The 20,953-nt window shown below is 38.3% G+C and overlaps 1 protein-coding gene across 8 annotated transcripts in view; it reads right to left on the bottom strand.

Moving 5' to 3' along the window:
• The window catches only part of QTMAN (queuosine-tRNA mannosyltransferase), a 332,000-nt gene that overhangs the window by 22,481 nt on the left and 288,566 nt on the right, over positions 1 to 20,953 (bottom strand). For 4 of the 8 annotated variants that reach the window (XM_077767807.1, XM_077767800.1, XM_077767805.1 and 1 more), the window contains 3 exons: positions 17,747 to 17,817; positions 16,953 to 17,044; positions 9,450 to 11,810 (listed from right to left, as the gene is read on the bottom strand). In XM_077767807.1, the coding sequence (XP_077623933.1) occupies positions 11,727 to 11,810; positions 16,953 to 17,044; positions 17,747 to 17,817 (247 nt within the window). In that variant the 3' untranslated portion in view covers positions 9,450 to 11,726. Of the gene's footprint in view, positions 1 to 9,449; positions 11,811 to 16,952; positions 17,045 to 17,746; positions 17,818 to 20,953 lie in introns of those variants that run through there. The other 4 variants (XM_077767803.1, XM_077767806.1, XM_077767802.1 and 1 more) reach the window with 2 other exon arrangements.

Genomic DNA, 20,953 nt, shown 5'->3' with positions numbered 1-20,953 from the left:
AACAATAAAAAAAAAAAAAAAAAAAAAAAAAAAAAAAAAAAAAAAGCAAGCAAGCAACCATCATTTGCTAATAAATGTTTCTGTCACATTTTCAAACTTTATCAGGACTTCTGAGTTTTTAATTCCTCCTTCCTGAAAAAGAGACCCCCACAGTGTAAGACCTCTGGATTTCAACACATCTGCCCTAAATTGAAGGCTCAGTTGCTGAGTTTCTCTAGTTTACTAAGGAAGGGAAAATTCCTCACTGTATAACTTGAGTTATATAAAAACCTTCAAACCTGCTCGTCTGTTGCAAGTAAGTGTACTCCCTTTGTTAATGGTATGCAATTAGATGCATTCGAAATAAATAAGTTAAATCAGAAGTCTCAGGGACAAGAATGTACTATTTTAAAACAGGGAGTGTCAAATGTTGTTTTTCAACCCAGAACCAAAGGGTATTTCACAGGTAATTTCTCAGGGCTGATGTTAGCTAATTATTAGCTACCAAACCCTGCCTCCCATTCTAAGTGACTATCTCCTGGCAGAAAGGCACAGCTAGGAGTGTTTTGTTTCATTTGTCCTTGGAGTTTTTATCAGCATCAAGAAGGTGGACTGAGCCAAAGTTAGAAGAATTCTGGAGCTAAGCAAAAAGCGACCCGTTTAACAGCCCCCATTAATTGGGGCTGGTACATGATTAATTTGAGAAAAACAGAAGAGACGGATTTCTTTACAACTCACAGTTGGACGCAACGCACTAAAAGTAATCCTGTAAATTACATTTTAAATCTTCAACATATTCCGAGCAGATAAAATAGTGGCATGATTGACCAAACTCCTTTTAAAAGTACACATATTACGATGCATCATAGTTATAAACAGATGGTATTTGGCCTCCTTCCTATTCTCAACATTTGGAATTTCTAAACTATGTGAATTAAACAATAATATTTTATAAACATACAAGGGATTTTGCTCACTGCTTTGTTAACATAGAAATTATACAATGCTGACATTTATTTAAATTTTAAAAAGTAAACAACAGTGTGCAATGAAATAAAGCAAACTAAAATCAACATAGAGAAGTATGCTCTGTGTGCATATTACCTACAGTGGCACTGGCCTTTTTAAGGAAAGACATAATAGGCTGAAGAACAAATGGTAGCTTAGATGGGCCTAATCCTTTGTACTCCAAAGGCTCATTTACCACCTCTGTGTAAACAACGGATATTTATACCATAATTGGCTATCTGACCATCCGTGTTCATTTACTATGTAACCTGCTATTATGGAGTTAAAAGAAGTTCTCCTTCATTGGCTCTCAGCTTTCATAGTAGTGAAAGTGTCCTCGCAGTTTTAAAAACACTTGCACAAACAGGAATCATTCTGACACTTGTACACATAATGAGAAACATTATCATCATATCAATAAGTATATCTTTTTTCTTTGGGGGATATTATTGCCAGAAAGAAAGGGAGATGTATCAGATCTTAATGTCGTTTCCTGAGATACTTTGCTAAAATTATAGCTTTAACCCTTTAGCTACATTTTGAAAGGGAGACCCATCTGCTGAGTTGATGTACAAAATAGAAGGCACTTGGTTTTCAAACACTATTCTTGGATTTGCAAAGTTGTGCTGTGATGAATAAATAATGAATCAGATATTTCAATCAGATTTATGATTTTTGAAAGCCCTGATTATCATTGTTTACCGACAGTCTCTTCTCGATGCACTTCCCATGTGTTCTGGTTCAGCCTTTCAAGGATAGGCTTATGTGGGCCAACCTCCCGTACCTCGGTTTACCCCTGGGNCAAATAAAATCTCAAGCAGAGTGGGTAGAATCTTGAGAGACGGATGCCAAGTAAGGTCATGAACACTCCAGATTAGGTTTCTTATATTTGGTCATGGCGCACACCACTTTAGCTTATGATTTCTATTGGTGGGAAAGAGAGAAAATAACGCAAACGGCATTGGTGAAACCAACGACGAGGGGTATTTTTTCCTCTTACACATACAATTCTAAATGTGTACACCCAAATAAATAGCGAATGATAAAAAATAATCCTAGTGCAGGGCGGCTCTTTAAAATTTCTAGAAACCTCAAAATGATATTAAACGTTGGAAATTACAAGTATTTCAAAAACGCGATGCTTCTAAATATTCTCCCGCCTAAAGACCTTTTAATCCTTCTTCTCCTCTCCTCCTCAACAACCAACTGGTAGTTAGGAGGAGAAACAAAGTCTGTAACCCTAAGCACAGGTAAGAAGTGAAAAGGACAGCGCTGGGGGCCCGGGGCAGGTAAGAAGCGGGATTTAAACCACACGTCTGGATATACGAGAGAGAAGAAGAATACTTTTTAAGCTAATAGCCAGAGTCTCTCTGCCTGGAGAGTGTCCGCGCCCATCCCCACTCCCTCCTCGGTTTTTTGCTTACGGTAATCTTTTCTTAGAGGGGAGGGGGCACAGGAGTCAGTACTTTTGTTTTTGCTCGGTGCATCCTCATCAGAAGGTCTCTCTGAGGACTGGACCGGCCGACACCCGGAACCCAGTTCAGTAAAATACTTAGACGACTGGACAGAGTTCTGCGCTCCCGCGTCCCCCCCGGGGCTGCGNGGCCCCCGCGTCCCGCCCCGGCCCCGCTGCCCCGCGGCCCAGCCGGGCGACCTCGAGCCCCCGCCTGCGGCGCGGGGCCAGACCCGACCGGGAACGGAAGACCCAAGAGGCAGAGAGGGAAGGCGAAAAGAGGTAGTAGCAAGCCCCAGACAAGGAATCCTTAATTACAGATTAAAGGCAAGCAAAACCGTACACCACATTTTCCATGTGTCAGCTGACGGCCGCGACAAAAGGAAACACAGAACGCTGAGGGGGAAACGGGCCCCTTCTCGTCTTTTTTTTTTTTTTTTCTTTCCTCCCTCCCTCTTTCATTATCTGTGCAAATGTAAAATGCATTAGGTAGTGACTCTGGGTAGGTGGTGCCTGGGGCCAGATCGCAGCTGCACGCTCGGGTAGGAGGACAGTTTGCTGATGCACCCAGAGGTCTGGGGAACCTCGCAAAAAAAGGACTATAAATATTCTGCTCGAGCACATTTCGCTTCTTCAAAACTCCATTACTCATACTTTTTAAGTTTTAAAATTTGGTGCTTAGAGTGTTGCAATTCCATTATCTTCAGTGAAATCCTACCGCACGGGCGCGCGCGCACACACATACACACACGCACACACGCAATTTGGTTTTCAGTTTTGTAGATTCCTTTTTTCCACCCCCCTGGCCTGCTATCACAGCATTAGAAATCCAGGGAAAAAGCCAAGCCGACTGAAAGCCAGAGAACATAGCAGCAAGCACCAGAGAGCACAAGTTCCCCACCATGGCTCTGCAGCTCAGGAGGAAAAAGGAAAAAGGTGTGTGCTTTGATGGCTTTCCTCTTAACTATGATCACAAAACACCCTGTCTCTGGGATTGAAGACATCGGTTCACCTCCACAGTATCCTGGATTCTTCATAGATAAAGGAGTGTTCAGAATCCAAAGCCCACTCGCTGCGCATAACAGATCTCTAGTTCTGCGCCCTCATTTTAAACACTAGAGTTAGAGGACCTTTGCGAGGCACCCTGAGCCACCCTGCGATGTACTCTTCTCTGTTTCCTCCCTCTTGTTGCTAGGTCAGTTTTAGAAATAGAAGGCCTCACCTCTTTGTTAGTTATCTATTTACTGATAGAACTGATGCACCAGGTTGAAGGCCACAAGGCCACCTTGTTCAGTCATTGTACGGCTCTTCCTCTTTGCAGATGATTATTTTTCCCTTTTTCATTTGCGTTTTTCACCAATGTCCGTTTCCTCACAGCATTTTATAAAAAGTGCCTTTTCGTGTGGTTCCAGTTCAGTGATTTGCCCACACCCCGAATAATGCAATTTGCCTTCAAGATTAATAGTTGTGAATCAGTACTTCTTAAATACCTCCTGGTCCGTATTTTCAACTTAAAGGATTTCTAGTGTTACTGGTCAGGCACGTGCTCGAACCCACTACCTTCATGAACTGGTTCCAGCCCCATGACAGCAGTTACACTCAGGGTATATGAACATGATTAAGTTTCTGCCCCGATCTCTTCAGCTGTAGAAGGCAGACAGCCTTCTTCCTCACCTCCCCCGGGAGGTAGTAGATTAGTAGTAAATAAATGGATAAACATCACACTAGGTTCCAAGCCCATCTCCTCTTCTGGTACGTATTTAGGAAAACTTTAAAAATCTTCAAGCATCTGGTCCTTTGCTTTGGCTCTGCCCTCCCTACTTTTTGACTTTATCCTTCAGTAAAATAAATAAGGTGAAAGAACATGGCAGGAGTTTCTCTTTCCTTATGGCTTCCCAGTATTTGAGAGAATCATCCTGTTTTAGGCCTGTTGTTGTTAGTTCATGTTTTTACCACCCACCAAAGAATAGCACAGGATTAAGTTTATATTAATAAATGATGTTCATGACGCGGCTTCTCCATGCCAGAGTTATGATTTATTTTTTTAAATGGGTGGAGAAAGGAGAGCAGCAAAAAACTAGCCTCCTAGTCACTCAGAATCCTTGGCTTGACACATCTCTGTGGGTGTTTTTGTCTTTTTGTTTTGTTTTGTTTTCTGTATGTACCTCTAACTCTCCTTTAAGTTCTATTAAAATAAACTAAATAGTTGGTTGACTACCTTTGTCCATAGCTTCGATCCTGTTTATTGTAGTTAAATTTATAAAAAGTATTGTATGTTCCCCTTTTCTACTTTCTGTTTATAATTGTCCCTATTTACCCCTCCACCCCATTAAGAATTTCACAATAAAACCCTGCACCAAATAAATTAAAATCTGCAACTTCAGACACCCAAAGAAGAGGACATTAATCCACTTAGTAAAATACCCAGACCTCCCCCTCTCAATTTCGGCTCTTCTTAATGTAACATTTAGTAATTGCAGCTGGCTCCTTATACTTCCCTCCCTCCCTTTCATTCTGAATCATATTGGCCTTGTTTGACCTTCATTTCCTTTCCTACCCCCCACATTTGTCCACGTACTTTTCTTTGACCATGTTGGTCTTTCTTTTGCTGCCTGGATTAAAAGCAATAAACAGAGCTTTCTAAGAGCCTAATACTTTCTGTTAAAAGCCCACTCTACCTCCCCATTCACTAGTAATGCTTTGTACAATTTTTATGTATCCTTATTGTTGTGTAGTTACTGCTCTATATTTTTCTGATTGATCATTAAGTTATGCTGGCTTTTGAGAACTGCCTCCATAATCCCAAAGCAAAGGCTTTTTACTTGGCATGCTCTTTGCCTTTGGAATGCCTTTCCTGGCAAGGACAGGCATTTCGGTTTGACTACGATTCTTAAGTTACAATTCAAGGCTAATTTGTTCAGTTAGGCTTCTACTACGAGCAGCTCTGGTTCTCACTGTGAAGTGTTCCATGAGGCTGCTTAGTTGAAGGGTGTGTTGTAAGTACAAGATGTAATATACTTATATTGTACTTGATTATCAGTTTTCAAAAACAGCTGCATGCTTTGATATCTGTGTAAGGAAATATCAGAAGATAATATACCATTGGTATTTATTACTCTATAATTAAGGATGTGTCAGTGTTTCTCTTTTTTAAAAAAAACCCTATTTTCAGAAATTCATATCTCAGGCATAAATTTCCCTATGAATTACAGTCTAATACCATATTAGAAGTATCTTCTTTTTAAGTTATCCCTCCCCTTCCTTTTCTTTCCGGGGAAGTAAGTTTCAGGATGTAATTTCTGGGTTATCTATTAGGGATGAGAGGAAGCAATTCCTATGCTGCACAATTAAAGGTGCTGCCGCCGCCAGGGCCACCTGCTCCCTCTATCCCAGGGCGTCTGCACACCAGGTGAGATCGTGGGGGCTGCCTCTGAATGAAGGGCCGGCCTCCCATTTATGTGGATGAGCAACTTCATCATGGTATGAGGTGAAAGGCACTGGAGGAGGCTCAGCCGTCCCGAAGTACTGCAGGTGCCAGAGAGTCTGAAATTTTAGTACCAGGAATCAATTCTTATGCATTCCTCCCCTTATTAAGGTCACTTAGAATACAAATGTGGCCAGGAGTAACATGAAATAATCTACGGAAAGGTACTGGCACCTTATCCATCCATGGTCCTTCTGCCCATAGAAGAAGCAGGAGGAGGAAAGAGGGGAGGGAGATAGAGAGATTTGTCCCTTTCCCTCCTTTAAGGGATCGTGGTTTGACCAACTGAATTGACCATGGCCTTCTGCAAGAGGCTGTTTCTAGACCTGCCTCTACCACCGTGGGACCCATGGCAACTTGGCTTCTCTTCAGGCCATCAGTTTCCCCACAGGTTTCAAAAGCAGATGCTTATCAGGAGGGCCAGGAAAGGTACCTACATGCATAAAGATGAGTGTAAAGATCACAGGGCTATGATGGATGTGGCGGCTGAATGCCTCCCTACAGGCACAATAATAGTAATATTACAGACAAACACTGGCTTCATTGCACGGTCTCTCACGCCTCTTTCAAGACCAACAACGTAAGCCACAAAGCAGCCCCCTGCTACCCTCTGCACTCTCCTGCCTAGGGGTCTAATAGTCATGCGCACTGACCTGATGCTTCCTGAAAGACGCATAGGTGACGATGACGCTATCCCGAGCAGGGGAAGGCTTGTAAAAAAAGTCTCTGTTTCTACAACGTAGTCTGTATCTTGTACATACATATAAATATGCATGCATATAAATATGCCTTTATATAACGCCTTGATTTTCTCATTTGTGAGGTGATCCTGGAAACCTTAAATTGTCAAATATAAAGGACTTCAAATTCTTAGAGAAAGGCATAGCTCAAAGTATTTCCAGAAGTCCCTGCTAGCACGCCACCCTAGGTCAGCTATTGAAAAATGCAGTAACTGTTAGGAGAGTAACATAAGCATCTTAGATTATCTCCCAAGAAGCAGCAATTCCTTATATTAGTTTGTGGGAACAATTATGAATCTGTCTTGGGGCTGAAACTAATAACCATAGAGCTGCGGGAGAGAAGAAGGCATCACTCAGGTTCATCGTAATGGGAGGGTCCCTGGAGGCACTGACCCCACACTCGACTGTAGGAAAATGGGCTGTCGGGTGAGAGAGGATCCTTGTTCCTGGAGCCATACATCCCTCATGTACAGCGAGGGATTTCCAAAGACACGAGGGAGCACTCCTCCTATGGATTGCAGTGAGGGACTGAGTCCACAGTTCATCCTGGCTTCAAGAGGAAAGGGAACAGGTGCCAATATGGAAGCTAGGCCGTGCGGCTAGGAGCTCAGACAGCCCTGTGCTCTACCCTACAGCTCTGAATTTTTCAAGATGCGAAGATTGGCTCATGTAACATCATCCTTTTCCTTCCTCTCATCACCGTTCAAAAGGTTTCTCCAGAACTATGGCTTTCCATCTTGAGTGTGTAATGTTACAGGAATTAGTGAGAAATGGTGACCAGTGGCCCCAAGAAAAAGAGACTCTACGGACAGTCAAGTCAGCCCTTTTCAAAGTATGATTTGTTTCAGTATCAAGGTTAAGTCCTTGGCTCCTGGTAAGCGAGGAGTCTTCTTATGCAAAACTGGCAGGGCAGTGTCTTCCGCTGTTTGAAGGGAAATGGATCAATGACTTAAGAGTCAAGAAACATTAAGGAAGGCATGGTAGCAAAACTAAGCAAAGTAGTCACAGCTCCTATCAGAAGGCACATCCAGCAATAACATTGAAGACACGCAAAAAGTCATACAGAGTACGAATAGCCTTTGGATACAACAAGCCAGCCTCAGAAATAAGCCACTAATCATAGAGTAAATGTGACTCTCCCAGTTACATGTCTGTGCTTTCTACCACCACTCCTCTGACTTAAAAGTTATTGTACGTTTGGTATAAATCCCGTAGTTTGTTGTTGTTGCATTTTAATCACAAATGTACAAAGCTTTCAGCAGCATGTAGAACTGTATGCATGTTTTTAAACTTTCCCAGTTACATTTTAATGAACAGCTTTGAAGGGAGGTTGTATCATAGAAGCATTAGTCTCCTAGGGGCGCCTGGGTGGCTCAATTGGTTTTGCGTTCGACTCTTGATCTAGGCTCAGGTCATGATCTCACGGTTTGTGAGTTCAAGCCCCAGATGGGTTCTGCGATGACAGCACACAGCCTGCTTGGGATTCTCCCTCTCCCTGCCCCTGCCCTACTTGCTTTCCATCTCTCTCTCACAAAATAAATAAGTGAACTCAAAAAAAAAAAAAAAAAAAAATTAGTTTTCCTATTTCTCAATTCAAATTTTAAAATGAAAACTGTTCATGTCAGTGATTTATAATATACTCTCTTATTGTTAAGTATACTGTCTGATATTAAATACCCCCTAATTTTTCACCGAAAGAGAAAGGCACATAGGCCGATTATTGCCCATGGTCAGCAGAAGAATAAAACCCATAGACTATGTCGACATTAAAAGACAACATGGACTCTCATTTGAAAATTGATTCTGTCACCCACAGAAAGTATCTTGAGTCTTAACTGAAAATTTTATTGTGGCTCATAATATTTCTGGGTAGCAGATGCTTTCTCAAAAACAGATTTTACTTTTAAAAATATCAAATATAATTAACACCTTCAACATAAAATGAAATCTTTGCTTCCAGATGCATTTCAAGGTGTTGAAATGAATCTGTGCAGCCCTATGTGGCTGCGAGTTTCCATCAACTTACTGATTCTGCTGCCATCTTTACATGGCACATCTGAAGATGTGAGAGCCGGAGCAGGGCATTTAAACCTAGCCATATCAGAAGGACGCTTATTAAACTGCAGGCTTTCTGAGAAAGGTCTTTTGACCTATTCCTGACCCACATGGTATAAATGAGCAGGTTAAGAACGAGGTGCCGTGAAATTTATTACAGAAACACCTAACCAGAAACACAGATGAGGCAAGTTCAGGGCAAGTATACCCTGGATGCTGTATCAAGGCCTTGATAATGAGCAGACTTTTAAAGATACTTAAAATGGAAATTGGGCGAGTAGTTTATTTTAAAGGAATAAAATTAACAGAATTGAATGTTTAAAAAAAGGAAGATCAAAATTTTCAGCAACCATACTCAAAATAAGAAATAATGGGAGTGTTCAATCTCTTTATTCAAAGTAAGTGAAATAGGAATTAAAAAGTCAACTTGTGGGGTACCCAGGTGGCTCAGTCAGTTAAGCGTGCAACTTTGGCCTCAGGTCATGATCTTATGGTTTTGTGGGTTTGAGCCCTGCGTGGGGCTCTGTGCTGACAGCTTGGAGCCTGCTTCAGATCCTCTGTCTCCTTCTCTGTGCCCACCTGCCTCCATGCTATCTCTCTCAGAAATATTTTTTAAAAAGTCACCTTGTATTCTCAATTATCCTTTGATTTCAATGAAATATGGGTTAATTTACTTAATAACACTCTAACCCACCATATCATTGGTTTGAGAAGCACACAAAACACACACTTCAAGTTTTCAATTGTTAAGAATTACACATTGACAAAAGTTTTTATTGCTTATTTGCACTAAGACCAAGTCTGACAGCATAGTTCTAACAAGTGACAGCTTTAATGTAAATTTTTATTCTAGAAGTAATGCTGGGCATGGCTGAAAACAAAATCTGATTTGAGGTTATGGGTATAGGGAAAAAACCCTCCATATACAGGTAACTTTCAACTATGTCTACACTGAGATGGGAGCCCATTATTTTCAGGATAGTAACACACAGTAAGCTCAACACTGCTTCTTGGCTGTGAGATTATACTATTATTTCTAGAAGACATCCTTCTGACTGAAGCAAATTTACTGGTATAGTTCCATCTCCTTAGATGATAAACCCTGCCTAGAGGTGTCTAAGAACGTCCTAGGCATACTGACATCCTAATGTTTGCACTCAAAAGGAGTAGCCCTGGTAGATTTTGAGGTCCCCATTCTCAGTCCACAAGGAACTTCAGAAATGATCCCTCAGCCCTTTGTTTTATGGGTGAGGATGTAATTTGTTCAGTGACTTCCCTGCAAGCCATAGGACTTGAAGCCAGGGCAGTGATGTCCCGGGACTCGTTAAGGGTCTCACATTGGTTAGGGAGAGGACTCTGTGCAAAGACAGAGTTTGTTCTTTTTGCTTCTTACTCTTCCTGCTTTTAAATTCTCAGGCTGCAGGGATCCTGAATTCCTGCTTTCTTTGATCTACAAGATCACCTCTATCCTGAGGGCTCTATCTGGCTCTCTGACCTTGATCTGTTTCCTGCTGACGATTTTGCTACCTGTCAGATGGGCCCTACTGGACTTCTGAATCACTGCCTGCTTTATCTCGGATGCCTGCGAGACCAGTCAATCTTTTTAGAAGCCAGAAGGCCACGCGTGGCCCCTGCCTACCCTGCTTTCCCTGGCTGTTCCTCAGTCTGTAGTGTCTAAAAGTTATTTGTTTCAAAAGCTAGGAAAGTTACAATTTACCTGTCAGTAAACAGAAGATGGTTTATCAACAGACTTTACCTTAATGACTACAAATGTTTACCTCCTGCTTTCCAGAATGCAAAGAAAATCTTGGAAATGTCATAATATCTTACAAACATTTGCAAAACAGATCCTTGTACATCCGGAAAAGAAACAATTGTATTCGTTGTCTCTGACACAAGAAAGTGTTCAGTGAGAAACATACAGATAGATGTACACTCTTACACACAAATGAGATATGCTAATTAAAAATTGCAGTAGGCACTTTATTAAAAATTTATTTTACAATCTAGCCGTTCAAAACATCTTTATATCAACAAATACAGCAGCTTGACTATTGGAATCATAAGTGATTTATCTTGAAAAGATCGTATTTGTAGCTGGATGCAAATATTTTTGAGGAATATTTATATCAAAATTACTGTTTTTAGTAGAAGTATTTTGATTTCTCTATTTTTACCCCAGGGGAAAAAAAAATTGAAACGGGTATCTCAGTGTGCATTTTATGGGCAAGATGGCTCCACTTAGTGTATTTCCCATGTTTGTCCAAATTACAGCTGTTTATCTAGCAACTTTAAAATAAATTAAATGCAAATGTAACTTTGCGGATCGTGGGAATACCTGCCAGACCCTTATTAATACCTTCGCTTAAAAGCCCCTGTGCCAGAGAGTCGTTAATTTGCTAAAATAAAAGTGCTAAAGCAGCCCCTTGCCCACAAACAATTCTGAGATGGCCGCCCAATTAGTCCGGTAGCATTCTGATCCTCCGTTCAGACCCTGTGGCCCTTTGAGGACGCAAGAAGGCTCCGATGATAACCTGGCAACCTAGGTAGAAACACAGCCAAGTGCGAGCTTTTGAAGCTGCAGTTTGGCTGCCATCGTGTCGGCAAAAAGAAAGAATTCAGGCACCATGTCATCCAGTACAAAGGATAAAAACGGATTCAACCGGAAATTCAATGTGGCACCACATATGGGATACATGAGTGCGGTTATACAACAGGCCACATATTTTTTTTGAACAGTCTCCTCCATGTGATGCCGAGGACATGTGTAACCATCATAACGTCTCTAGGAATCTGTATTTAATTTGAGTTGGGGTGGTGGCAGGGATGGGAGATCTGAAGCCGCCACAGGTTTGTGGCAGATGGCTCTGTGTCAGCTATGACAAGCAGCCAGGCTCAGCTTCCTCTGCAGATTTTCTTTTCTCTCTGATCAGGTAAATATGGGCACACTCTGGAAAGTTCTACAGATTCTGCCTTAGGCTGCAAGTTTGTGACTTAGCCCCATCTGTCACAAATCTTCCCTAGGTTCTGTTGTAAGCAGAGACCTGAATTTACCATGTAGGGCTGCCCAAGAAAAAGGAGTCATTTCACCCTGCGAGGGGGAGGGAGAGAAGAGAGAGCAAGGAAGAAGCATTAACAACCGAAGACGAAAGGATGTTCAAAATTCATATTGCAAATTTGCATAACTTACGTCAATTAGATTTCAAAAAGCCACCAAATAAATGGTTCTCCAGTTTCATCAACTCAGGAAATCCCAGTTTCTGATTGGATTAAAGTGGAACTGTATTTCAGCCGTAGGGGAAAGCTCCCGATTTTTCGCAAATGGGTACATCCCACTGCACGCATATTTCCTGGTTTATGTTAGGGACAACGGCTGTTCGAAGTTTATCATCCAACTTTTAACTTTTATAAACACAAGATACACAACACCCTTAGCCCATGCTTTAACTAAAGCGAATTTTACTTTTAAGTGGTTAAGGCACAAGAGAAATGCCATTACTACTACATGAAATGTATAAAGCACTTTGAGTTTACAAACAGGTTTATATTCATTATTTCATTATAGCAGTACCTCGGGGGGGAAATGCTATTAAGAATTGAGGGGGGAAATTTTTTCCAAGTTTACAAATGAATCATAGAGAAAGGCTAAGAAGTTCATCTAGAGCCAGGCTGCAAATGAGTAGCAGAAAAGAACAAGACGCCAAAATCTCTCACTGTTCTTGATCATCCAAAGTATCTATTGTGCTAAAATTTTGCTTTTATTTTACTTAGACAAACCAAAGGAAAATCAAGCCAAATGAGATCAAGGAAGGAAGTGAAGAAGGAGAGAGGGAGAAGACTGGGGAGGAGGGGGAGAGGGAGGGAGAGAGATTGGGAAGTTGCCTTAAACTGTGCTCATGCGGTTGAGAGATTTTTAGAAGTTCTAAAAATGTCACAAGCTTTTAAGTTTTCATTTTTAGGGAAAAAAGTAATGACTTTGGAGTGTTAATACAAGTGAGCAACACCTTATTGACATCTAGAGTGTAATCTCAAATTAAAAGAGGACTATAAAGTGACCAGTCCCTTGAAGGAAGCTTACAGTGGCCTGGCCTTGGTTCGGACAGACAGAGCCTGAGAGAATTAAGGCAACCACAAATGGCTTTTCTGGGCACTGAATGTGAGCTGTAACCTTAATCATTGTTTGGAGGCATTTTTAGGCAGAAATCTGAAAATTCTTCTCTCCTCCAATTAGGAGCAGGTTATCAAGGGTCCTAGAATGTGGAACAACTTGAAGAGGAAAACAGAATAAAAATCAGCAGCTGTCATTTGAACAATCTTAAGAAACTATAGGCCACTCTCAGAAAGTACAAGAAAGAACGCATCTCTTTTTTCCGCACACAGAATATTGCTCAATGTGTAAATAAAAATAAATGAGAAATAGGATTGGAATGAAAAGCTCTCCCGGTAGTCTGGGCGGTATCTACTTTTCACAAGTGCCCTGTTTGTGCCCTGTGCTCTTCTCAGTACTCGTAACAATGTAATGGCCATCATTTTTTCTCTAAAGCATTTTAAAATATAATGATGAGAAGCCTGTAGAAACATAAGGAACTGATCTCAAAAGGTTGTTGGGAATTTTCAGTAAGTAAATTCACATAGTGAAAAGGAGGCAAAAATACAACTTCATGGTATGAGGCTTACTGGGGCTGGAAAAGGGAAAACTATTGTTAGTGTTAGGAAGTCAATCCTTGGCTAATTATTTTATGATTACTTCTGGAATCTTGTGTTCAAGTTAGGTTTGGGAGTCATAAAAAGCTCCCCATCGCGGATGAAATGAAACCTATTTTTAATCTGTGTGACAAGTATGTGGCCAATGTGTTTGACCTACTCAGAAAAGGAAGTGTTCTGAAAGTACGAGAAAGCTGCAGTCAATGACTAACTTAGATGTAAACTTTTTAAAGAAATGGTTTAGATTTTTTAAATTATGAAAATGGTTTTAGATTTCAAAATGGTTAAGGGACATTTAATTTCTGCATACATTGTATTTCTCTTAAGAAAGATCTTAAGAAAAGTGTGTGTGTGTGTGTGTGTGTGTGTGTGTGTGTCTTTGTGTCTGTGTCTGTCTGTGTAAGATAGACGGAAGTCAAAAGAGAGGGAGGGAGGTAGGGAGGGAGAACATACTTGCATGCATGTGAGGAATTTAAACATTTCAAATCTGAAACCATTTCAGGTGAGAAGGCATGGGCACAGTGTTCTGTAGTAGAAAGAGTCACTTTAAGAAAAAAAAAGTATCCAATTCTGTTTCTGCTTTTCAGTTACTAGCATTCTGTTTCAAATCCTGCTTCAAGTTATAGCCCCCAAACTCTCACTCATATTGAAAGTATAATGTCTCATGTGAGAAGAAAGCCAAGTGTTAGTAGCCTTATTCTAGTCATTAAATTTCTAAGTGTGAATCCATATGAAAAATCCTATCCTAAAGTGAACTCTATGTGAAAAGCAGTTGAGATGATTTTAAAATGTAAACTTTTGACAAAAAAAGAGAGTAAGGTGTAAAAATGTAAAAGGAGCAAATTAAAGAATTCAGTGACATTCTATCCTTTTAGATCTTAGAAGCATATGTTTTATAAAAGCAAAACAGCACTGTCCAATGGAATAAGTCTAAAAAAAACCCCAACATTCTCGTTAACAGCACACACAAAAGACTCTTCCATTGCATAAGGAAAGTAAGGAAAATATTGCCTTGGGGGGAATAGTTCTCTTGTACTGTATTTCAGGCAAATGTTACCTGAAAATGTGTATATTAATAAAGCATGAGGTGACAATGTACCATAGCTTTTTATACTTAATTGTAAAGTTTTAGAAGGCATCTTTTTTGCTGTTTTGGTTCTAAATCCTATTACAATAACCAAACTAAATCTGTGGTCCTTTCCTCTGTGTGTGTGTGTGTGTGTGTGTGTGTGTTTACCAGTTTCTCCTGACAAATGCATCGCAAAGCTCAATTGCCTATAATTCTTGGACTAAGTTATTAATTTTAAGACGAATATTCAGATATAATATCATCAAGCTCTATAAATGAGGGCACCTCTGCAAGGGCTTAATAGATTTATAAGAAAAAAAATCCATGGCAGAAAATACATAAAAAAGAATTATACATACAAATTCTTATAAATGCTTACACAGGAGATATTAATTTATAAAACTTGGAGGTGAAGTACTTTAGGATGTACAGTCTCAAAGCATATGTAAAAAGTAATTACATGAAATAACATGTAAGGCATAGGTTATCTTTTAAGCTATATGAGGGACAGTTTTATATACTAACAGCATTACCACTGAGCTGACAATGTTTGAGAGTTTTTTCAGAAGTTGTTTGTAAAATAAATAATTATAGCTATGCTATAGAGTATCATATTAAAATATTTCAACCAGAGGTCTGTTTTCCTTTGCAACCAAAGCTAACTTGTTGCAGTAACTTCTGAAATGGTTAAAAATTTGTAAACAAAGACTAACGGAGATAATGAGGTCTAACTTGAAGCAAAGTTCAAAACAGCTAAATTTTGACGGGGGAAATAGCATTATAAAACCTTCACCATTCTCATCACAAGAAAATAATAAACCCTTCCTTCCTTCCTTCCTTCCTTCCTTCCTTCCTTCCTTCCTTCCTTCCTTCCTTCCTTTTTTTTTGTATCTGTATGAGATGACGGATGAGAAGTACACTTATGTTGGTAACCATTTCACAATAAATGCGTGTCAAGTCATTATGAGGTATGTCATAAGCTGACACAGTGCTGCCAGTTATATCTCAATAAAACCAAAACACAAGCACAACTTCACCAAAAATTCACCAGAAAGGTGAAAAATTAGTAATTGGATGGTGAACTCACTGAAGAGATCTGTGTCATATACAGAAAATTAATCTGTTTGCATAAATACTTCTTATTCTATTTCTTCCATTTTCATAATCTGCACATTTTGATAGCCTGTCATGTGGCAAACTACTTGCTTAACATTTTATCCAAACCCGACCACTACTGAACTTCCAAAATTAGAGAATTTGGATGTGAACCTTGGAAGAATGTTTTCTTCTCCTGTATACGGTGCAATCGTATTGACTCAAGGAGTAATACTGAAGCCTGGAACTGTTCAGTCAGCATTTTAAACTATTATGAGCTACCTTCTGAACCATTGCCAAGTTAATAGACAATGAAAGATAATGAGCTTGAAATTGGGTGTTAAATTGCATTTTTGGTTCTCTCCCTTTTTTCTTGAAGTTTAACTGTTTCCTGCAGAAACAAAGTCCTGTTTTGATGTATCACTATGTAAATATGTATTTTAGGCCATGAAAAGGGAAAGGAGAGAAAAAAAGGCAGCAGACTGTAGGAAGGTTATACATTAACATAGGAAAATTAAAATATACTGGATTATAAAACTGCTAGATTGTAAACTATACTGAATTTATGTAAAATGAAGATGCTACATTCAAAGAATATAAAAAGGTATATTACTCATGGCCTAGAGCCACCTTCCAAACTCGTAAAGCAGATTTATCCCAGTTCAATTACTTAGACTTTTAGCAGGGCCTCTTTGTGCTGTCTGCTCAACAATGTAAAATTCTTGATTCAAACAAGGGGAAAAAAACGGTAATGAAGGAGGGGACTGCATGATGATGCTCTTTAAACTGTTTTCTTTCTGCCTTTGCCATTCAGAGAGGAGACTGGCAGTGTCCTTCTAAACAAACTGTGGATTTTTATGTCCTTTTATTACACCGGGTAAGGGAAAAACATTTGATTCTTGAAAATCATTTTCAAAGTAGTTAAAAACTGAACACCAAACTTCACGAATGTCATTCACCTGAATTTTTGAGGCCTGAAGATTTCATTATGATGGGAAGAAAGGCTTATCCTCATTAGTATAATTGTGGAATCTTTCCTTTTACTTCCTTTTAAACTAATGAGTTACATTAATCCAGGTTCATTTTTATAAGCCTCTTGGGGCTAAATGTAAAGGACAGTCATCTTAGAAAACAATAAATTAAAAAAAAGCATGTACCATGCATTAAGTGCACGTATTTCATAAGACCTAGGTTAATACAACTGGCATCCAGTTTAATTAATCCTTGTTAGTGTAACAACTAATATCCCTCCCTAGCATGTTGCCTTTAAACATTAGTATGTTAATTAAATGTTTTTTTTTTTAAGAATTTTCTTTGTACTTCAATATGGCATTTATACCACGTAAATCTCTCCTCAATATCTACCTTATAAAGATGTTTTCTTACAATATCTGGTCTCTTGCAGAAATTCTGGAGCCTTTTTGAAAGCTGTTCAGGTGTAGAATACAGATATTCAGCTGCAGGAAAAACAGATACATTTTTAATGAAACAAAAACCTCAAAGCACACACTCGATATTAGTCACTTTACTAATTAAAAATGCATATTGCTCTGTGCTGCCTCGTGTTTTACATTATTTAAGCATGATTTTATAAGGTTACCTCAGCTCACAAGGATGTTTAATGCTAAATAAGACTGTGTAGTTGTGCTGTTTAGACATCTCCTTTGGGTGATTAAAATACATTATTCTAATGTAACACAATGCATATGTGATATATTTAGTGATGAGAATTTTTTCAAAGAACTGGTACTATAGCCGTATGTACCCTGTACAACAGTTGCATATTATTAACTAGTCAATTGTTTAAATAATTTGGTGTGACTTCCAGTCCTCGATTTTTCTCTGTGTATATCATTAAAAAAAATCTGTAAGCAATCGCAGCAACACTGACCTGCTTATAAAAATCCATCATTATGGGATGTGTATGCTAACAATGAAGAATGCTATTTGAAAACTTGCTTTTTTGTTATCTTAAAAGAACAGATGGTAAATATAAGCTTACTCTAATGTATTAAAACACATAAAATTTTCCTTAACACTAACATGTTGACTTGCCAAATAAACAATTGCTCCTGCCTAAGTTTATTTTCAAACTTTCTAATTTAGCATGAATCATGTATTAAATCGCAACGAAGATGAAAGTCCATGAAAGAAGCTACCTGGAAATATTTCAGGATAAACCAGATCTTTGGGACAAAGTGGGTAACAACCACAATACACAGCTTCCAACCTAAAGAAATTTTAGAGAGAGGATAAAAATATTAAAAGGACATTACTATGATTGCCAAAAAGTGGTTTTGTTTGCCTAAGTTAACAGGATGAGCTCTGAATTAACTGGGACGAAAAACATGGTCGGCAGTATAAGCCTTAAAGCCAAAGTTGCTCTTTTAAAAGATTTTATTGATCATATATGAATTTCATAGAACAGAACCAAGAGCATATGTTTTGTTCACTGAATTAATCAAAGCGCAGCTCTCCATTTTTTTTTTTTGTTTTTAAAATACTGTTTAACACATTTTATAATCAGCAGATAAACACATGTAACAACATGGTAAAGTATGGACAGCTTTTCTTAATAATGCTGCAAAGTCCCAGAATGTTCATTTCTCAAAAATGTTTAAATAAAATAGCAAATACTTAACTTTAACATCATGGTCCTAGGAATGATCGAGGCACTTTTAAAAGCATCAGAAAAAAATTCACAATCTGTTGTGATGGGGCATTTTTATATTTTAAGCTTATGCTTCAAAATAATTTGTTATTTTGCAGAATGCAAAACAATTCCCCCTTTTACTGAAAAATCCTCATGAAGATTACCTTAATGAAAATTTCGCTTTCTTGGCCAAAACTTCAGCTCATCTTCCATTTTATCAGAAAAGAATACTTTAGCATTAAACAAATAAGCAAGAAAGTTTCACTTTGTGAGAGGATTTCCCCCAGGAACAGTTATAGGATGTTATTTTTTTTTTCATGTCATAGTAGTAAGGGTTAAGCAGAGGGAAGGTATTGTATCTCAAAGGTTGTTAGCCCTGTATAATGGCTATTGATCTGACATATAATAAACCTTAAAGATACCACTGTAATTTTTGTTGGCTAGAAATTACACAGTGAAATTCAAAGCACTCTTTAAAATATGTTTATTTTATGAGAGACTTTGAATTGCATCCAAAATGTTGACCAAAGGCGGAATTTTATTTTGAACTGCAGATTTTTTTCAACCCAAGAATAATGTGAAGTTATGTCAATGTTTACCTTGTTTGTTTACAGTGACAAAGCACATGCAATTTAAGCTGTTTTTAAGTGGGTGATGTTTTCCCTATTTTATTGTGTTGACTGAAATTAGTTTAAATGAAAAGTATTTACTTTGAGCTGCAAAGTTCGGAAAAATACTGAGTTCAAAGTTTTGCTTGAGAACTGACAGGAGTTACAAGATAACATAGTGAAAAGGCACAGGATCTAGTTACCAATTACTAATTTCAAAATCCAAACTAATATCTAATAGATTTTTTTCCCTACAGACGTAGGGTACGCACGGAAATTCTCATGCCAAATACGGCTATAAACTACATTGCGACTGCAGTATAAAACCGTCTCTAAAGTTTGAGCACATAAACCAGTGATATTCTTTATGAACCAAAAGAAAATACGCACTGTATCTGAAGACACTCAGTTTTAAAATGCTGTGCCAATCGAAAAGTAAATACATATGAACATTCTCTTGTAATTACATAAAATCAAAAGAGTGAAGTCACAGCCATTTCAGAAAGTGCACATGTTATCTGCTTTTTAATAATGGATTTGAATTAGAGTGTTCTGTTCCCCGAAAGAAAATTGCAGGCCAAGTTACATTTTGAGTCATCGTATGAGCATGTACCATGTCACTTCCAAAAACCTCTGCTAATTAAAATACAGTGAGATAGGAATGGCCTTATTTGAATTAGGAAGAAAAAATTTACAAATTTTGGATTTCAACTTTTATTTGTAAATTATCTTATTTGTAGTGATTTTTCTAATTCATCAAGGAAACACACACACACACACACACACACACACACACACAGCCACCACCTTTGGTGTAATTTTGACTGGTTACATACTAAACCTTGTGCTATAGATTATGTAGACCAGAACTGTTTTGAAAGGTATTACACAGGCCATAATATTTTTAAAGAAATTTGTAAAATTCATTGCCATAAGTTTCTCATATTTTGCCATTTTAAGAAAATGATCATCTCGTGACAATAATACAATTATTCACCATTTCAATTCGTATGCACTACCAGTTAAATAATAAATAGGGTTCCAATTGATCTATTGTTAAAATGACTAGCAAATGACCTTTTTATTCCAATTAACAAATCATCTGCTAAATCTATGAATCTTAATATTCAGATCTATTCACTTCAATTCATACAATTTATCTGCAAATAGTTGTTGGGCTTTTGATTCTAAATATAATTAGCTGATAATTTTGCTTGGCTGAATTACTTTTCTGGAGGGCCTGCAAAGGCTCTCAGTCGCATTATCTAGCAATAATGAATCTGATAGGTGAAATTTTTTACTGTAATGAGGATGAGACACAGTTGTGACACCTGAGTCTACTAATAACAGAAGACTGCTAATTATCGACAGCACTTTTTTGTGTGATGCAAGGAGAAAAAAAATCCCTCATTATTAAAAAATAAAAAGTTACAATTATAAGTGACACCGGAGGAGAGTAAATAAAATGGAGTGATTAAAACATTGCTGCTTTAAGGGTGTTTTTAATTAAGTGGAAATGCTAATGTTGTCATACTTAGCAGATGGGATTAAAATTAGTTATTGTAAGTAACTCATATTTTATGTTATGGTTTCCACAGCATGTCTACAAGATCTAAGAAAGTGATACATTCCATAAGACATTTTAAAAATGAAATTCTCATACTCTTTACAACTCATAATAATGAACATCATGAATAAACTATTGAAAAAAATCCTGCCAAGGATTTTACCATAGTGACTTAACTAGCAAGGAATGTAGCCATAATGTACTGGACTGTTACAATCTCACTGATGGTATGCCTTTTGCTTTGCTGATTGTTGCATTCCGTATTTCATTCACACTCAACAAAAACAAAAGTTTGGTGCTTGGGCATTTAGCCAACATCAAATGTGGTGTCAAGAAGGTAGGGCCTGGATACAAGGAAAGATCATGACCACCCACTAAGGTGATGTTCTAAACTAAAACAGAGGATGCATCATGTAACTGCAGATAAAAACCTAATTGCACACTTTCTCCTACTTTATTTGTGTAAAATTTTCCATCTGCTACATCTAAAGATGTCTAAACTGTTAGTATCAAACCTGCATTCAGCTGCCAGCTGTGC

This window comes from Crocuta crocuta, unplaced genomic scaffold (genome assembly GCF_008692635.1).
Source record: "Crocuta crocuta isolate KB4526 unplaced genomic scaffold, BGI_CrCroc_1.0 scaffold154, whole genome shotgun sequence".
NCBI lineage: Eukaryota > Metazoa > Chordata > Mammalia > Carnivora > Hyaenidae > Crocuta > Crocuta crocuta.
The sequence above is the reverse complement of the archived record's forward strand: the minus strand, read 5'-3'. Positions and strand labels throughout refer to the sequence as shown.